At 37.2% G+C, this 20062-nt stretch overlaps 2 protein-coding genes and 1 long non-coding RNA gene across 5 annotated transcripts in view; 2 read left to right on the top strand and 1 right to left on the bottom strand.

Annotated features, from left to right (window-relative positions):
• Positions 1-3024: 3024 nt before the first annotated feature.
• On the top strand, positions 3025-6110 carry Hd (humpty dumpty). Of its 2 annotated transcripts, XM_076806012.1 has the most exons (7): positions 3026-3163; positions 3378-4010; positions 4093-4421; positions 4498-4715; positions 4787-4990; positions 5052-5238; positions 5313-6110. In XM_076806012.1, exons 2-7 carry the CDS (start codon positions 3379-3381, stop codon positions 5486-5488), a joined length of 1746 nt encoding a protein of 581 aa, XP_076662127.1. In that variant the 5' UTR covers positions 3026-3163; position 3378; the 3' UTR covers positions 5489-6110. The 2 variants fall into 2 exon arrangements, with proteins under 2 accessions (XP_076662128.1, XP_076662127.1); XM_076806013.1 differs by having other exon boundaries at positions 3025-4010.
• LOC143365650 (uncharacterized) lies at positions 5891-10481 on the bottom strand. Of its 2 annotated transcripts, none has more exons than XR_013084580.1 (2): positions 8606-10481; positions 5891-7226 (listed from the first exon to the last, which is right to left on the bottom strand). It is a non-coding gene; the product is annotated as an uncharacterized LOC143365650 (long non-coding RNA). The 2 variants fall into 2 exon arrangements; XR_013084579.1 differs by having other exon boundaries at positions 8610-10481.
• The window catches only part of LOC143365648 (uncharacterized), a 31833-nt gene continuing 20147 nt past the window's right edge, over positions 8377-20062 (top strand). The window contains exon 1 of the mRNA XM_076806014.1: positions 8377-8517. The gene's annotated coding sequence lies outside the window, so the exon portion shown is untranslated. The remainder of the gene's footprint in view (positions 8518-20062) is intronic.

The raw sequence follows: 20062 nt of genomic DNA, 5'->3' as shown, positions 1-20062 counted from the left end.
CTGTCGAAAATGAAATAAAGATTCTATAACAAATCATTCAAATTTCATCTTCCCTCTGTTCTAGCGATTCACTACTAGCGACGCACAAGCGAAAGATCGGATTAGTTTTTTTCCAGAAGGTGAGAGAACCGAGTCTCTTGTCCAACCGATTTCTACACGAAAAATCTAAAGAAAATCATTCTCTGCTACTACGCTATCGTAGGAAAGGAGAACGGTAGTTCAAGCATGGTTTCGAAGGACGCTAATTTCCGAGCGTGTACCGCCGTGTTAAATAGAACGAGCACAGCCCGAGAAGAGACGTCAAGAGAACGAAAAAAAAAAAAAGAAAATACAAAGGAGAATTTATTTTTTCTGTGCAACTGCGAGATAATATAGCGAGAGGTTAATATTTTCGAAGTCTCGTCTTGTAAAACCGGAAACCGGTAGGGAGCCAATAGCAGTGGAGGAGCCTCGAAGTAGCGACCGAAATAATAAAGAATCACAAAGCGTGACGTATGAAAGAGAGGGAGAGAGAGAGAGAGAGAGAGAGAGAGAGAGAGAGAGAGTGAGAAAAAAAGAGCAAAACCTTGTGAAACTGTATTTTAAACGTGAGAACATTCACTGCCAAATTGTGATAAAGAAAAGAAAAGAAAAACAGATCCCACCTTCAAAACCCCCCGGAGCGTTTTCTTAACTTCTGATCGCATTGACCAATTATTTTTTCTCCTGAATAGTTACCGTGAGTTCTGCACTTTCAATTTATACATACATATATATATATATATAAATAAATAAATATAATAGTCGTCTATATTTTTCCTTAACGTTTAAGATTATATATATATAATATATATGTTATATATATTATATATAATATATATAATATATATATATATATAAAGAAGAAGAAAACAGATATAAATATAGAATGAAAATAGCGTTGACCAATGCAGCTAGAAACGAAGGAAACCGCTCCCTATTTTAAGCGTGCAGCGTCTTAAACGATACAAAACGAAACGAAAACAAATAGAACAAAGAGAGACAGAGTGTGTGTGTGTGAGGGAGTGAGAAAAAGAGAAAAATAGATCGTATCGATATTTTTCAAAACGGGGTATGTTTTACCGTTCTAAAATGGAACACCCGCGGACCGCCTACAGCGCTCTCCTATAATAATTGTATGTTTACGTGTACAGTGCCTTTGTATCCTTAACAGAACGAAAAAGGTGAAGGAAAAAAAAATGAGAGAATGTGCGAGTGAAATTTTTAATATACACACGCGCAGACACACACACATATACGTACACGCGTTTCTTCCCGAGAGATCGATGATTTCGAATTTTGTGTTTCTCGTTTTGTTCCCGCTCTCCTCGAGCACCCATTTTGAACGCTCCGGTAGAGATGATCGATTTCTCGGGTTTTTTGGAAACGATACGAGCGGCGAACGCTCCGCCACCGACACATCCTTCGAGTTAGTTTCGAATTGTAACGATGATTATAACGATAATTCAATTTAATGTAATTAGATTCTTATTGAGGTACGTTGTAAAAGTGTACAAAGCGTCGGAACCGGGCGATCCCTTCCGCGCGAACGGGGTCGCGCTGTAGCTAGCCTTATTATTATCATTGCCGACTTATTGATTATCATGGATTATTATTACGGTTCAGTGAAATATATTTGTGTTCGCCAGAACAGTGTAATACACAGCGACATGGAGAGATTTTTGTCGTGGAGCTGTGCTGTACATTATGATTATCGACACGAAACGCTGCTGCCCTTGCAAACTTATTGTTAAATTGACTTTTCCCAAATTCATCGTGCTGGCGTCTATTCATTTATCCCCGATCACGTCCCGCAATATTTTCTATTTGAAAATTCCCATTTAAATTCAATATTTAAAATACAAATTTAAAATGTAGATTTAATGATTATTATTTGTGAAGCAATATTTGTATTTGATAGTCGTTCTCTCAATACTTACTACACGAGTAAGGAACCCAATTACTGTGGGGGTGCCAATTACTGTGCCTATATTTATTATACTTATTTTTAAAGCAAAATGAATATTAAAAAAGTGATATATAACATATACAGGATGTCCCAAAAATGTTGTACTTCCTTTAAAAGGGCGATTTCCAAGGACATTTGAAGTAACTTTTTCCTTTGCGAGTATGTTCTCCGCAGGTTTGTGAAGGAGTTATTAACTAAAAATACGGACTAATAGGAGCGCAGCTACAGCAGACAGATTCCAAGCCGGCCAATTCCATACCAAGCCAGAACCCATCCGAAGAACAACGAAATTTCAATCTTTTAAATCGTTTAAATCTTCCAAACTGCGTTTCTTTTAATTTTCTAATAGTTTATTACGAAGGTTCGAAATTTGAAGCTTCAAAACTTCGATTATTATCACCTTCGAAATTTCTGAAATCTGAAGCAGAGAGGAAATGAGAGTACTCACGCTCGGGATTCTAGTGTCGCCGGTATAGTGCTGCCCCTAATCTAATTTTTAGCCTGAACCAGAACCTGCATCGTCTTTTTAGCCTGGACCAGAACCTGCATCGTCTTTTTAGCCTGGACCAGAACCTGCATCATTAACAGCGGATTCCAAATAATGCCAGAGTGGATGCTACCACAGACGAGGTATAGGATCCTTATAACTCGTCTGTGCTCTTGGCTATCTTACCACCTAATCTTTTAGTAAAAATGGTTAATAGTAGTCGAGATACAGAGTAACTATTAAAGCATGTCTTGAGCATGTCTTAAAGCATGTCAAAGTAACTTTTATGCATGATTATTCGACGTATACTAGATGCTCGATTCTCATTTAAGATTTCTAATTATTTCATATCGTGCGACACGAAACAGTATAATAAGGTGACTGGCGTACTCCTACATCTCGTCTGTGATATTGGTTCCACAATATTAGTTCCGACCGATACGGTAGGATGTGACACAAAAATGGTAAGGTGGCTCTAGAGCCCCGCGGACGTAAGACAAAAAAATACATTGGGTGATTGATCTACTCATGTACCTTGTCTGTGATATTACATCATAGTGAGCTTGAAAGCTGGGGTCAATTATTCAATTCCACTCAATTCTATTTATATCACCTATTTTCGTAGGCCAGTTGCAGATAGTTTATTAAATTGACGGTCTTATGAGATAAAAACAGTTTTTTAAAAGACGGTCTGTATCATTGTGCAAATAGTTTTTAATAAGTTCTCTTAAAAAGTGTTTAAAAACTCGTATTGATTGTATTCTTATGATTTTGGAATTCTAACCTATAATATCACTGTAAACAAAAATCCGAGAAGATAGAGTAGCGAAAGATTAAATTTCAGTTCGTTACCTTTATCATAGAGTATTAATCAAATTTTTATCTTTCTTTCCCATATGACAGCATGACAAAACTCATTTTACACTTGTCAATGGAGGAGCCAGAAAAAGTACAAACATCAGAATGGAAGAGGCCCGATCAAGTAATGCAGTTACATCGACTAAAGATAAAGAAACGTGCACTTCAAGCACGTATGAACAATACACGAGTTAACAGAGAAAATGTGGAAGTTGAATCTACAGATATAGGAAAGAAGTGTAATGTTAATGCTAGTCAGAGCATAGTTCAAAAACGGAAAAATCCTTTTGCAAAAGATGAAGCCAAGAAAAGACCAAATATAACTCCTACGGAGTTGGAAACAAGTAACGATAATACATTATTTGAGCTTTTGAAAATCGAAGCCCCAAAGAAAGCACTTGGAGACCTAAACCCCATTGAATCTCCATTAACATTCTCTAATATACTTTCAAAAATGGAAGGGAATAAGATTAATCCAGATGTGGAAACACCAAAAGGTGAAAAATATTTTCCAATAGATTGGACGCTAAAGACAAAGATGAGATTTATGTCTCCAAAAACATTTCCATGGAATTCTAAATTAAAAACTAGCGAAGAAGCGTCTGGTACAACTGGATTTGTAAGATGTTTAGATATTAGCGAAACAGATTCAACATTAGACACTAGTCCAAATGCAAGGTGATACCTGAAATTGTTTCCACATTATAATTTGGTAGAACTGTTTGTTTCAATAATTGTTACTAGTGTTTGCTTTAAACAGGCTTCATAGGTGTTGCTTAATATGGCAACATCCTTCACTACCGTGGTTAGAATTATTCCCTCGCTCTGCTGGCAAAGTGAGTGCTAATTTAACAAGTAATCTGTCTATTGTGAGTAACGTCTCTATCAAAGATGCTTTATACAAAGACTGGAGCGAAAGCTTTAGATCCCTTTTCCACTTACTACGAGCAGGTCAATGCCCATATTTTTATGTCTGTGCAAATAATTTCACTGTATTATTTCGTGCTGCTGGAATTTGTGGAATATCTGAAGCTCATGCACTCTTGACACCCACTACACGTGGTTTTCGACAATCGCTGAAGCAAGAAGGTATAATGGAATTTACATATGTATATGTAGATGCATAAACTTAAGGGCAAATATAAAATGTTACTACTTTACACAGAAATAGAATATACAATGCCTCTGAGAAAAGAGTCTAAAAGACGGTCAGACGTAACTGATTCTGGTTGCGACACATTGGATGTGTCTACAACGAATGGCGTAGAATCGAATCAATCAGAAAATCAAAGTGTAGACGACGACGAGGATGAAACCCAAGATGAGTGGCTGCAAAGTCTTGGAGTTGAAAATTCTGAGATTCGCAAAATCCAGAGTTCTCAGGTATTTTTTGTTTTAAATAGTTCGTTTCCTTTCTACTTTAAACGATCTAATATTCTTTAAATTTATAACAGACAAGAATGACATTAGAAAAGGAAACCGAAATAGATAACATGAAACAGTCTCTCATTTTTGTGAAAGGTGTTGAGGCACAAGGTTTGTTTAATTTTTTAATTAACTGTAAATCCGCTATTACAACCACTGGACCATTAGCAGGAGTGCCTCCAACTCTTTTAGCCCCTGTAGCCTTCCATGGTGCCTCTCTAAGATCAATTAAGGTATATAACTTTTATATTAAATTTTTTTGTACATTATGTATATTATCCCCAATGTTTAAAGGTGAAAGAAAGCACCGTGCGTGTCGATAACGAAAGGTATTTTTCTTTGGAACTCAAGGGGCCATTATTACCGCATGTGTTACCTTTTCTTTGCTCTTTAATGAAATCTAGCCAGCTGGACCAATATTCTGCAAGCTGTGCGCAACTAGATTCAACAACTGCATTTACAGCAGCAAAACACGGTTCCGGTAAATTTTGTGTGATATCGCATTAAATTTAAAATTAATAATAATTACTGAATAAACAGTTTACCTTTTTGTAGAACAAACGGAATCAGACGAAACGCCAAAAATACCGCAAAATATATTTGCTAAGGAAAATCTCAGTGATTGTGGATTTAACGATGAATTATTGAAACATTTTTGCAACTCCGATTCGTCGCACATTCAAATCATAGAAAGTATTAAATATTCAAATAATTTGTATACGTGGTCTTGACGAACCGTTCTAAGATTTTTATTTGTGCTATTTTAACTCATGACTGTTCCGAATTTAATTAAAAACCTTCGCCCTATGTACATGCAAGTGAAAACTATGACATCATACCTTATTCCAACATCGAAGGTGTTCTTATATTATTTTTTAATCGTATAATGGAAATAAGAAAATGATGAACAGTACAAGCTATCATTATTGTCGTAATCATTATCATTAGGGTTTATTATTTTTATTGATATCATTATGATAACTTTTCTACGCGTCAACAATGACGGAAGCATTTTGTGACTAGCTTTTGCTTTAATTATGAGATAAGAAATCGTTTCAATTTGTACCCTTTAAAAAAAAAGACACTTTTCAATATAGAACAATTTTTTTGTTGTAAAATCAACACGTAATGAATTTTTCTTGTGATCGAAAATTGATTATAATTACTCTTTTCACTGTTAACAGCATAATAAAGAATCTAAAAATTGTACGATACGATATTTGGAGAGATGTTGTATGTGGTCAGCTTATAAGCGACTATAACGATTATACTGCGGATCTTTATGCATTTATGGAAAATATATGAAATGTAAAAAAGCATTTATATTATTGAAATATAATAACATTTTTAGTTCGGTCTCTCTACACTGAATCTCCCAATCAACGAAAGAGATTTATTTTTCAATTAAATTTTCAGAAAATAAACTATGAAATTAAGAAATGACACAAAGATCCGCATTCTAATAATAATTTGTTAAAGATATTTTATACACGGAAACTGTATTTTTCAGCTTGTAACGAGATTCAATAAAATGTTTAACGTTCTCCATACGCCCCCCTAGATAAGGCTTTGTCCGTCGTGCGACTTTGATCGAAACGCAGCGGACGCGTAAAAATTCTACACAACAGTGATTCATTAGAGACAAATTTTCGATCTCGCCAGCGGCGAAGGTGGGGTCCATGGATAGACTGCCCCTAAAAATAACGAATCGATATTCGCTCACTGCCCCCGAATCGTCGGACGGTCACCTCAGACGCGAACAATCAATTTACTGTAAGAAGAATCGTTTCCCCCGTTGCTTCAACGAATCCAGAATTTTCTGCAAACTTAAAAATCATATCACAAATTCCTTAAAAAAAAAAAAATCATTCGTTCATATCTGATTTTGAACAGTCGCTGGAACAGAACGCTTTCAGACGACAGAAAATTACAATTTCGTGACAAAAATTATGTTTACCGTAGCAGACATCGATAGTAATTGACTGTAGCAATTCTAGTACGGTGTACACTGCGATTCATATGCACACGTGTAGCCACACCGAGCACAGACATAAATATACATGTAGCCATGTGATGATTACGTCAGTAGCCGTTGCAGTCTGTGCTCATCGTATTGCGACACTCCTCAACGAGCAGTTTCATGTTCCAAGGTCTTTTATACGAGTTCACTTTTCGAAGTGAACAATGCGCCGGTAATATTGCCCCCTCGGGTCTCGCTGGGAGCGACGATACAGTCACAGTCCGCCAGGAATTTTCTGCGCTTTCCATTTGAAAATTCGGCTTTTCCCGATAGCAGAGTATTCGTTTTCCATGCTATCGGCATCGTTATCGTTCTCGAGATGCCCGTAAATAAAGCCCGTTTGCCGCAAGTCTACGAATAAGTGAATGAACACACGTAACAGGTGCAGAGGATGCAAGAAAACCGTCCTCGATGCGTTCATTCGCTTTTCCCGATTCCGAGGAGCTCCGCTGAAAATGATTACAAAGAGGGGGGGGGGGGGTGTGTGTGTGAACATAGAGCATTGCAACCGTAATTCTGTTGTAACGGAAGCAGATGGTATGCCCCCGTGGGTCTTTAAATATTCTTGAAGCCAAGAACGGAGGGTTTCCAGGTGCAGTGAAATTTTTGGCTGAAACAATCCCGAATCTGATAAAAAAAGCTCCGGGCAGGGTCGGTTCGGAGGGGCAGCGAAGGGAAGGTCCCTTCTTCTCACAAACGTCCGATCAGGCTACCGAGAAGCAACCCCTCGTAAACGGGAGGGTTCAGGGTGGATAAAGCTGCTGGGTACGCGGGTGGTAAGGGGTTCGTGGCTAGGGAGGGTGCCAACGAACGGAGGGAAGGAGGCAGAGCTAGAACAGTGTTGGCGCGCTGGCGTCCTCTGTTCATGAGTGTGTGTGCACATGAGCGGGCGCGCGCTCGCGCGTGTGTGCGTCGCGTGTGTACAGGCTGTTGACTAGAATGTGACCAACGCGAAAGAGGGACAGACGTTTCAATATAGCTCGGCGAGTTGGACAAGGATGGTGATTCAGGCCGGAGAGAGAACGTTCGTGCGCGGAACGAAGAGAGACGGCCTCTGCGTGGAAGGCGTGCGTAGAAGGGAGACGAAGGCAGAGGTCGGGCCAGAGAAGATGCAAGGGAACGAGAGAGCGAAAGACAGGATCGCGGGACACGCCACGCCGCGTTCGAAGGAGAGGGAGACAGAGGGAAAGAGAGAAGCCTCTCCCCATGATACACGCGTACACATCCTGGTCCCTTATTCCCTGTACGTGCGAAGGGGGTTTCGAGAGACCAGCAACGGTGGAGCCACGACGACAACGAGCCACAACCACGACGGCGAACACGACTACTACGACACCGCGTGGGGGTTGCACGAAGACCCCCTGGTGGGGTTCTGGCTGCCGACCCCACAGTCCCCCGCTGGAAATGATATCAGTCGCGACTCGGTCGAGGGAGCCCCAGCACGCGTCGTGCCCCTCGCAGAGTGACCCCGGTTCTTGCCTGCTCGTTGTACATTCGCGTTCGCGTTCACGTTCACGTTCACGTTCACGTTCACGGTTTCTTATCGGTACGTCTGTGCTTCTACCAGGTTATCAGTCTTCCGGGGGGCAGGACAGGGTTGTACGGTGACCAAGGTAGAACCAGCGAAACTTCCACGCGCACTGTCGTTTACCCGTCAACCAGCTACCCCTTTCTCGGACCGCACCCGGGGACACTTCTATCCAACATCCTTTCCTACCGTCTCAACAAAATCGCCGGAAGGTGAGTGGGACCCGGGGGGAAAAAAGGGTGTACCGTTCTTAGGGTGTCGGACCACTGGGACTAGGCGATTTTGCAGTTCTCTGTTTACCGACCAGCTCCTCCTGGATTGTTGTTGTGTCGTGCGCAACGTTGCGTCGTTGGTGCGGACCCGCTGCAAAAGTGCGCTCGCCTGTTGTTACGTGAAACGGATCCGCGAAACCGACGACGATTAGTAGGTGTGTTTTGCGATGACTCCTCGACGGGTTCGAGACCTCACACGACATCTGTGGGCTGCTCCGTTGGAACTCTGCAACAGTTTCCGCCGCTTCCTTCTTCTGTTTATGATAACCGACTGGCCGCGGATCCGCGTGATACCCCGGCAGACACACTGTGTTAACTCGTTCCCAATAGCCTCCAGTTGGGAGCATAATTGACTGCGAACGCACTTGTACGACATCTACGGTGTGTCCTGCTCGAACTACGCCTCCTTGCTGGCTTTAAATGTGAACCCCCCTCCCGCCCCCGGCCCCGGTTCGAGTGCTTCGGGGCGACGACGCGGTTTCATTGTCATCGGACTCTCGATTGAAATGCAGCCAGGTTTTTCTGTATTTAAGTTCGTTTCGTTCTGCTCCACCTCGGGGAAAACGTTTGGTCCGATCTGGTAGGCGTTGAGGATGGTTCCGCTTTTTGGCGAGTCCTCGAGCTTAGACGTTTTACGGTAGGTTCCAGGATGAAATATAACGATCGATGCGCCTTCTTGATCGATCAGTCGTTGAATTCTGAATTTTGAAAGAAGAATGAGTTTCCTTCGCGTTCGTGTACGTCTCCGCAACGATGCGAGCGTTTTTAAGGCGCGACGACGAGGCGCGGGTATTAATAGAGTCACGCTGGGACGGGGCACACACAGTTTAAACCGTCTCTGCTCTCTTGATCTTCGGCGTTCTAGAGCGCTCTAACCAGCCACGGGAGATCTCGCGCATTCTTGGAGATCTTAGTCATGCGAATGAGCGACCTCGATACGTCACATTGAAAAGTTCACCACTTTTCACTGTTGTGTTTTGTCCCTTATCGGATGCGACGCATCGTGGCCCACAATTATCTTAATTAACAACGTCGCCAGCACCTTTTCCGAGAACCTCGGTCAACCGCGATGGAAAGCAGCATTAATTGCGCGACGAAAGCGCACAGACAGTGTTCCGCATTAGAACAAGTTACCACTTTTCAAAAATCGAAGTTATCTTTTGGTTCTTATACCGTTCAAACTTGTATGCTTTGCTTGGGGAAGCTCTTGTGGAATTTTTGTGGAACTGTTACCCTCGGGAACTTCTTTACAAAGTGTCCTCAAGGAACAGATGTTTGGTGCAACATAAATGTTGCTTGAATCGGTTGCAGCTGCATTTTTGTTGACAATGTATACAATTCACAGTCCAATAATAGAATTTTCATGCAGACAATTTATTTACAATGTTTACCAAAATGATTTCTATGGGAGAAATACAATCTTTGAGGTCTGAATTATTTACGCAAATCGTTACGAATAAATGACACATTCAAAATATCAATTGAACTGTAATAATTGTAATGTAATAACTGTAGTATTGTTTTAGTACTATTCATTGAATAGCAAATTGTACTTGTAGCAGTGATTGAGAATTCTTCTAACATTGATGAACAAAATATGTGTTCCTGTTGAAAGAAAATGTTTATTTTGGTATTTTTTAGGTCCCGTTTAAACTAAAATTAGTATTTTTAAGAGTAACGTAAAATGTTACAATATTTTTTCAAAAAATGTTCCATTATTCATGTGTTGGATAAAACATACTAAAAAGTTACTATAACTCTTTTCATCACTGTTCGTTTTGCATCCTTAAGAGAGCCGAAAAATATTATCATATCGTTGACCTTCATTTTAGATCAACATTCAATACGAAACAAGGATCGAGAGACACAATCTTTCTGATTCGATCAATGTTTAACAATAAACCACGATCTAGACAATCTTTTTGCCATACATAATGGAACATATTATAAATATATTAATTATTCTGAATTATTATGGTACAAAGTACCATTTTATGTTTATTTTAATTAGACTGCAAATTTATACACAAAACAAAAAATTTCTGCAACAGTTCCAAGGAGTTCAATGAAATTTTATTTCTTCTATGAATAACTTCAATAGATTCTAAATAATGTAATGATATTCTTATATTTTCCGAATATTTTTACCGATTTGTATTTCAGCTATCCATTTTTGTCATAAATGCATAAAATTCGCAGTTTAATTATAATTTAGAATTCTTGCTTCCGCTATTTTACCAGATAAGCTACCAAGCAATCACACCTGCTTTTTGGGGCAAATGTAGTTCGTTGGAAAATTTCAATCATTGGTAGATCAATAGATGATTCCTGCGAATATACCCGCTTTCGTGATAGTAGCCAGACGAAGTGGAAAGGCACATCCGCTTCTGAAGTAAATGGATTAAGAAATAAATATTTATGAATATATTTATAAATAGACCATTTACAAAAGATATAGAAAATTGTACATGCTACGTACAATATTTTTATGTATAATGTAAATGCAATAAATGCAAGTGACATTTTTAAAACTCTTGAGACAAAAGCCGTACTAAAGAAAAATAAGTAACTAATTATCTCTCCCTTTATAAATATAGTAGAGTCGTTTTAGAATTGTCTATAATGTTTAAATCAATACTTTTCCTTCACATGTTTTTATAACGAAAAGTGTCAAATAAATTCGCTATTAATTCTAGATACATTTAACAATAGTATTATTTAAATATGGTAAACAAAATACGCTAAAAAACAATGCCAAAGAAACCAAATTACCGACAAGAATAGCATATTCGACTGCATAGTCGCTAAAACCTAAAAAACTTATGTACGTAAGTATAATAATAACATTTTTACATGTGGCCACTGTACTTTAGCTGTTGTGTTAATCTTGTTATGGGTTTTCCATTAACAATCTTTGGACAGTTGCTTATATTTAAGGTCTAGACTCGAAAGAAAAATGTTTAAAGCCGCTCGCATGGTTGCTCGAAACTAATTAATTCGAAAATTGTGCGTGTCACCGTAGGTTCACAGGCGATAACAATTACTGTAATGTAACTCTGCCGGGTTGTCAATGTTTTTAATGGAAGGAATGCATGATTAACAAGCAATAAAGTGATTGAAGAACGTAATCCGCTCGTTACGTGTCCCGAGCAACATGCAACGTGCTTTTAAACTTTCTATACGGCTCGTAATTAAACTTAATAAACTTAACTGATCCACTGGTTTCGTTCTTTCCGATATACACCGTCGTTGGCGTGTGGCTGATGCTGCGTGCCATTAATCACTGTGTCACAGTATTGTAGGAAACAGAAGCGCGTTTAATGGAACAGGTGTATTCAATTCTGTTTATCCCTGGGTTATGTAATTAGAAAAACACGTCGCACGGTTATATTTGTTTTGTGCAAAAAAACAAAACGGAAGCTAACTGTACTTGACTTTTCGTTAACCGTTAAGCGAACTATTGGGGCGAATGCGGCCCTACTCGAATTTATGCTAATAATGGTTTAATATGTTACTGTCGATAATATAATTATTTGTGGATTAAGATGAAATTGTACTATCTCACTACGTTTCTAGTCACCAATTTCGATAGAAATGAACATTAAATGTAATTCACTTGAATCGTTGCAGTTTTAAAGTATATTTTGAAGGACCACTTAATTTTTCTTCTATTTTAGAGCCTTTCATTGAAAGAAACCATTCTATTTAATGGTAGAATGTTGGTTGAAATAGAATCAGATCGTCTTCTACACGTTTTTGGCGAACAGAATAGTCAATGCTGACAAAATTTCTGTTCTCTTTGCGGTGTTATTTTGGTAGCCTGTCGAGCGGATAGTTTTGGTATGTTTATTTCCCTTGCACAAGAATACAGATGCTACGTCGAAGATAGCCGCGACATTCGAGTGTGAATGAAGCTACCTTTGAGAATCTTTCAAAGTAGCGAAGTCTTTCATTAGATATATTATTTCGTACCTGCGGCGCCATGCTTGCTGTTTAGACTATCTTACGTAAACTGCAGAAGTTACAGAAGTACTTTAAAATACGAGATAACCGCGAAATAGGTTCTCGCTTTACATATAACTAATACGCTACACTATGTCCTCAATCTAAAAAAAAAAAAAACAAACGTTACATAATTATCCATAATTCTAAATACAGAATGGTTCATATTATTAATATATCTAAATGCGTTTAAATGCTTGTGGTACCATTTACATTGCATTAAAAACATTTGTTATGTCCTCTAAAACAAAATGTCATAAAAAATATAGAAGATATTTGGGTTTTGATGAACCATCTGGTATACTTTATTTTTATTTGAGATGGTTATTATCAGACTTTCGGATATCGTTCTTGTATTTTGTTTGTTGAAAACTATTCTTCTAATAGTCAAACTCTCAAATGAATATGCATTAGATGTTATAAAATGTTATAATGTATACCTAAAGTTATGAAAATCTCATGGAAATCTCCTACAGAATTTTTGTAGTAGCTAAAATCTCAAATAAAAATGTATTATACCTTATGAAATGCAATGATGTGTACCTACAGTCATGAAACTACAGTCATGAATTTTTAATAGTTGAATGGGATTTTTCTTGCACTGAACATGCGTTATCTTTACTGGATCATTCTATATATCGACAACAATGCAAAGTGACAATAATTGGATGTATAGAATAATTTTCAATTTTTCATATTATCCAAATTATTAAACATAAATCAAGAAAATGTTGATTACTGCAAGAGACATTGAAAATAACGAAAGATATAGTAAACATAACAAATGATGCGAAATATGTCATTACTTATATATTATTTCTCTGTTCATCTGTTTTAAAAAGCAAAGTATAACTGACCGCTTAGTAACGGTGAGATGGTAAAATGTGACAATATTTGTTTACTAATTAACACATTAGCATTTTCAATTTTATAATGGAAATAAATTTAATAAATGGTACATGATTTCCTGTCTTCGATGGGAAATTTAAGCTTGTAACATCGTTTCACAATACGCCCGGTATCGATCACGTGTACTTGATATCAATCTCCTTATCAGCGCGCTGTGCCATCGTTATGATTGTGCCACCAAACTGTCACAACACTCACGTAATTCTAAATATTAACAAATTACACAGTCTGCAATTTACAAACTAGTACACGAATCTATTGGACTCGCATTTATTTACATATAACACTGTATCTTAACACTCAAATATGATGCTGTTCTTCCATGTAACCTGCTGCCATTTATATTATATTTAATTACTAGATAGTGAATATTTTATGAATTCACTCATTCATTTATGACAGGAATAAGTAGATGCAATTTAAAACAGCAAAAAGGTTAAAAGAATTTTAGGATATCAATGTATTAGGTTGTTACGTATATGAATTGTTCATTTTCGAAATGCAAATGTCACGAAGCTTTTTGATTAAGAAATGTTCTTATAGTCTTACAGGTTTATTATTATTAAGATTTTGGAGGTCTTATCTTCAATTTTCATTTAGATGTTTAATTTTACTTTTAAATAAAGTTTGTTTCAATGTCAATTAATGCGATTTTCGCGTATAAAAATTAATGTATTGACGACAGCATGATGCGATATTTTTTAAAAATATGTTAATAAATGTTTATCTATTCGTAAATGATAGAAAAATCTATAAAAATGGCAATCTTGTATTGTAAATAAAGATGGTAAACCAACAGAAAATTCAATTTCTACTATAATACAATCGGGAAACTTGTAATTCGTTGACAGAGTATGTTGTTTAAAATGGCACTTACTTTAACCAATAAGTTTTATTTAGAAAAAAATTATGGTTATTGTTAATTGAACATTTTATATGTACGAACCTAATATTTTGTTGGACAGCTCGTTAACTCAACCGATATTTGCTTGATTTCACCTGCGTATCTGCCTGCGGCATCTGCATGTGTTGCACACCAAGCGTTATACCGTAAATTACACTGGTGTCATAGGTTTGACGTCACCTTACTCTGTGTTATCTTTGCCTTAACTTGGACTATACGACGTTTTTTTCTGTGCGCATGGTTACACCATTAAATAATATGCGCCACACAGCAACAAAAAGTAGCAGATGGAAAATCACGTTGCAACAGGGTCCGGAGCAGTGTTGGGTAGTAATCGATTATTTTGTGATCACTTATTTGTAATTGATTTCGAAAAATAATCGTGGCAATTGCAATCATTAATCGGTTAATCGTTGCTGTGATAAATCAGTAATCACGATCACATTTTCTAATCTGTAATTACTAATATCGGTAATCAGTAATAGTAGAATGAGTGATTAGTAGACTGCCGATTTTATAAATTTAAAGATACTGCTTGATTATTTTGGTCTTATTAAAATAATTAAGGAAAGAAATAAATGTATACCTAGCTCTTGTATGTCGCAATTAAATACAATTTTTATTTTGCATGAAAATCCGTAATGATTAACTGTATCTTTTACAAAAATTAACGTTTCATATAATACTATGTCGTATGTTTGTTAATGATTTCTTCGTACAATTAGCGACATTCAAGAGGTATAGAAGGGGTCACGAATATTATTATTGTTATCCCCAACAATTCTGACTTTATTTCTATCGCGCACATGTTCGCTCGCAGTAGTTCGTTATGACTAGACTCCGGATTTTATGCATTTATGACAAAAACGAATAGGTGCAATTTAAAACAGTGGAAAGATTGAAAGACTTTAAAGGTACGAGTATATTATTTTCATTATGTCAAAGTTATCGGTGAATAATATAAATTTCTATTTAGCTCCTGTGTCTTACTTAACATTCATGAATCACGATTACTATTAGGTTGGTGGAAAAATAATTGCAATCTTTGTTCTTGATTTTCAAAGCTATAGGGTAAAGGAGCCAATTACTGTGCCTGTATTGATTATACTTACTTTTTAAACCACAACGAATATTAAAAAAGAGATGTATAACATATACATGTTAACTGATTTTAATGAAAAAAATTTAATATCACTTTTTTAATACTCATTATGCTTTAAAAATAAGTGTAATTAATATGGGCACAGTAATTGGGTTCCTTACCCTATATTTTGCTTTATTTTCCACTTTGAGCTAAACGTCGAATGACCAACTTGTATAATCACCTTTTAATTGCTTTTGCAACCTATCGAGATATTATTCAAGGTATTCGTATTTACATCATTATCAGTTGCAGAAGGACGCCCGCGAACCTCTTCGTCTCCGAGACTTTTATCTCTGTCACGTAATTTTCGAAAGCAGTGTTGAACTGTTTATTAATAGTTCGCTAGCGAAACGCATTGTTAGCGTAATCCGAACTCGTATAATAAGATTGCACGAATTTGCTTTTTCTCCGTTTCCACTTTGACATAACCCAATTAAACTGTTACGACAAAAGACAGAACACAAATCGATAGATGAAGCTTTCTGTCAATGTGTTATGCGAACGTAAGAAGATAAAACGTCGCTTCAGAAAAATCGTGGAAGTTTACACCGATGAAAATTGCAATTATGTTTGCCCCGTAGAATATTTACTAATTGAAATCATTATGAACATTATTTCACGTTAGTTATAATTCGACAGCGGATCTTTGTGGAAACTAAAAATTTCCTACCCGAATTCCAACAAACTGGAAGTGAAATGGAAATTTGAAATGGTAATAGAAGAATTTAGAAATACTGGCATATTATTTTCAACCTGTTAAACGTATTAAGAAAGAAAATAAATTTTTATTTCAAATTTCAAATTTTACTCTAGAAAATTTTTAAATGAAACCTCATTTTTATCATAAATTCATAAAATCCGGTGTCTAGTTATAATCGTAAATCGCGACATAGATTAGTTTTTGCCTGGTCCGTAGCCAGGGTTCTTGGTAAAATCAAAGAATTGATTTTCATCGCGGAGTGCCTCCCACGTGGCACTGTCTCGTTAAGCTTTCCAGGCCACCATGACCCATACGTGCGATGTTACTGGCTTGTAGGCAGCGCCGAGAGATCCATTTCTGCGCGATAGTGCAAGCAATGTCAAATTATGATCGACCACAGCCGGCTTGTAGCAAATCAACGTCGAAGTCCTGACATTTCGTCTCTCGGCTAAGTGTTTCAGCGCGGTTCTGCCATTCCGCGGAGTAACGAAATAACATCGGTGCATTCGACGTACCTATAATAATGATTCCGTATTATTTCTACGATACTATGGCACCGTGGCGCCCCGATCAGTTCAATTTAATTCGAAACTTAATTAGGTCATTCGATAAGGACGATTTATATTGGCTGTGTGCATAGGTTTTAGGTCTCGTTAATCGTTCATTATGTATACAGCGAATCACAGTAATATTCGGACACATTTAAAAGAACCATAATTTCTTTTAATATCTGACTATGCGACTTGGATGTTTTTGAGAAGTTAGAACAATTAGTTTACTACACGATGTGAAAAAAATTTTGAAAAAATTGAAAGAAATACTCAAAATTGTATTTTTCTTCCGCATAAACCGATTCTGACGAAATTTTCAGAATATGTATAATTGATACAGATCTATCAAGCACATTTTTTATATTCTCAATATAGGTCCACGTAAAAAGTTGTAGAATACAACTATGCTCTCTGCAATTCCGTTAAATTGCAATTTTTTCAAAATTCCTTCTTCACGTCATATAGTAAACTAATTGTTCTGATTTATCAAAAAAATCCATCTCATATGGTCCTATATTAAGAAAGTTATCGTCCTCCTATAATGACTAGACTGCGGATTTGATGCACTAATGGGAAAAATGTCATGGGGTCATCGGTGACCGACGCTATGGAATTACTTAGAAATGAATGTTATAAAATAATGTCACTGTGAAACTAAGTAATGTAACCTCATTATCAAGTAACTGTCAATTGTTATTAAAAACGCTGTACTCTTCTATGAATGAAATAGGTGAAACTTATGTGCACGTCTAAAATTCGCGTGGCAGTCAACGTGTTAATAAACTGTAGAGGCATTAGGATAAATTTAGAAATATTGTAAACTTATTTTCGACTTGTTAAAATTATTGGAAGAGGGAATATATTTTCAGCATTTCTGACGATCGACTAAGAATATTTTTATCCTGTCATAAAAATCCGCAGTCTAATAATGACTTATAATTAGAACGGTTACAATCTTCCACAGTTTTGTGCAATTGCATATTACAACAAATCTCATATCATTTTTCTTACGTAAGATTATTATGCTTATAAAAAGTTCTATGTCACTTTTTGACGCGAAGAATGAACGCATGAAGGATCATCATAGCAAGGTGTCTAACTGATTAACTTTATGAAATTTTACAAAGGCTAGTTACCCATTTTTTATTTTTTGGTACTGTTGCATTCGACACTTACAGTGAATGCGCATAAAAAGGTGCGAATGTTCATACAGATGCACATTTTATTACAATAAATTCAGAAAAACTGGGGCACAAATTCGTTTCACTTTTTAATGACATAGTCTTTATACCGCGTAATACCTGGCATATAAATATTCGTAAACGTACGCGCCGCATATATATTTATATGTTTAAATTTGCATACGATGCATGTTCGTCACGAATTATTTTTTATCCAACTTGTGTTGTAGATATTTGCATATGTTTCGTAAAAAAGTTTACTGATATCCACAGGTTTTTCGTCGACCCGATGAATGAGTAGTTTAAATATGAATGACTGTTGATCTCGACGAATTAACGAAGATGTACAGCGCTGAACACGTGTAGAATTCATCACAGTATGCAGAATATGCAAAACACATCGGATTATGCCGATCAAGTCGGAATATGCAAAATAAGCCGTAATGTGGACTGCGTTGACATATACAGAGCACATGTTACATACATATAACGTCTTACCTCGTTTTATCTAAATGTTGTATTTTATAAATATTTTCTATTTATTTTGCATTCGTTATATTAGTATGACATATTTTTTCACGAATATATTTCTGCATGTACAAATTTATTGTTAATGTACATATAAAAATTATAATTCAATCTTATCTCATTTTACTACAATAACGTACTGTACAATACAGTGTATAACAAAAACAACTTGATCAGTAATTAAATTCAACTCTGCCAACCTCGTTACCATTTTCCGAGATTATGTGAATAGTACTAGATCCAGTGGTCGGCCATTGAAGACCGGTAGTCAGCTATCGTAAGGGTTGTTATTATCAATACAGTATCTCTTAAATTCATCATATGAGTACACGAAGCTATACGTTGGACAGTGAGGAATAGGCTGACCATTGTGTTCATTCGAATGCGTTTGTTAGGCACATGTGCGCTACCATATGTTAATACTATTTTGCAATTCGACCAGGACAAAACACCATAAACCAACGACAGGTCTAGCAAAACTCGAACCCGCTTGCTAAATCAGATTAGTCAGGGGGGGGGGGGGTTGGATCGAGGGTAACTCGGGTCCCCTATCGCAGCCTGCGCGTTTAAAGGACATTTACAATTTTCCACGTGGGTAGAAAGGCGACGTGTGCTTTTTCGATCGGTCATTTAAACTCGTTCCGTGCGACGATCTTCGGGAAGACGGCTTGCCACGGCAGGGGACCGTTCCTCTTTTCGATGGCCGACGATTTTCGTGGCCCCCTGCCCTCCGCCGTTCGTCGCCGCAATGTTCGCTGCCATGAAACGGGAGGAAAAAAGGGTGCGTGCAGTCCACACACGAACGCAAAGCCTTTGGTAATGCGTGATGGGGTCCACCAACGAAATTATGGATCGGGCCTGGATACCACGTCTGCGCATGACCATGGTCGGATCGCTCTCTGCCCTTCTTCACCCTGTTCTCTCTCTCTCTTTCTCTCTCTGTCACCCTCTCTTTGCCCCCCTCTTGCCCCCTTCTACCCGTGCATGTACTCGCACCCTTGCATTGTATACGTATTTGCCTAACTTTGACCCCCTGCTTCTATGTTGCCTTCTTCCGTCGTTATGGATTGCGATATTTTGTGAAGTATCGTTATTGGTAGACGGCGGATTTCATGCGTTTATGACAAGAATTATGTGCAATTTGAAGTAATGGACAACGATTAAAAGCATTTAACACTAAACCTACCACTATTCACTTCTATTTCACAATTATTGAAATTATATTAGGACCTTGAATAAGTTCTCGCTGTTTCTTCAGAAATGGCAGTAGCAGTACCCCGTTCGTGGAATTTCGAATGGTAACACACATGCAAGGCAGTAGTGTATCTAACCTTAAATTTCAGTGTATGGTAGTTCACTTTAGTGTAAACAAAGTAATTTTTTCGTAGTTCTGAAAATGTCTACTTTTGTGCCAAATAAAGTGTATTTGCGGGGAATTTTATTGCACTACTTTATTCAAAAGAAATCTGTAGCTGAAGCACATAGAATTCTTGTTGAGACTTATGGTGACAATGCTTTGTCGGATACGACATGCAGAGACTGGTTTCGACGCTTCAAAAATAATGA

This window comes from Halictus rubicundus, chromosome 2 (genome assembly GCF_050948215.1).
Source record: "Halictus rubicundus isolate RS-2024b chromosome 2, iyHalRubi1_principal, whole genome shotgun sequence".
Classification (NCBI taxonomy): Eukaryota; Metazoa; Arthropoda; class Insecta; order Hymenoptera; family Halictidae; genus Halictus; species Halictus rubicundus.
Note: the sequence above shows the minus strand (reverse complement) of the source record. Positions and strands in the feature narration are given on the sequence as shown.

Coding starts and splice junctions, on each gene's coding strand:
- Hd (XM_076806013.1), top strand. CDS start 3,379: ATGACAAAACTCATTTTACACTTGTCAATGGAGGAGCCAGAAAAAGTA. Junction 4,422..4,497: donor ACAATCGCTGAAGCAAGAAG/GTATAATGGAAT, acceptor TACTTTACACAG/AAATAGAATATACAATGCCT. Junction 4,716..4,786: donor GCAAAATCCAGAGTTCTCAG/GTATTTTTTGTT, acceptor AATTTATAACAG/ACAAGAATGACATTAGAAAA.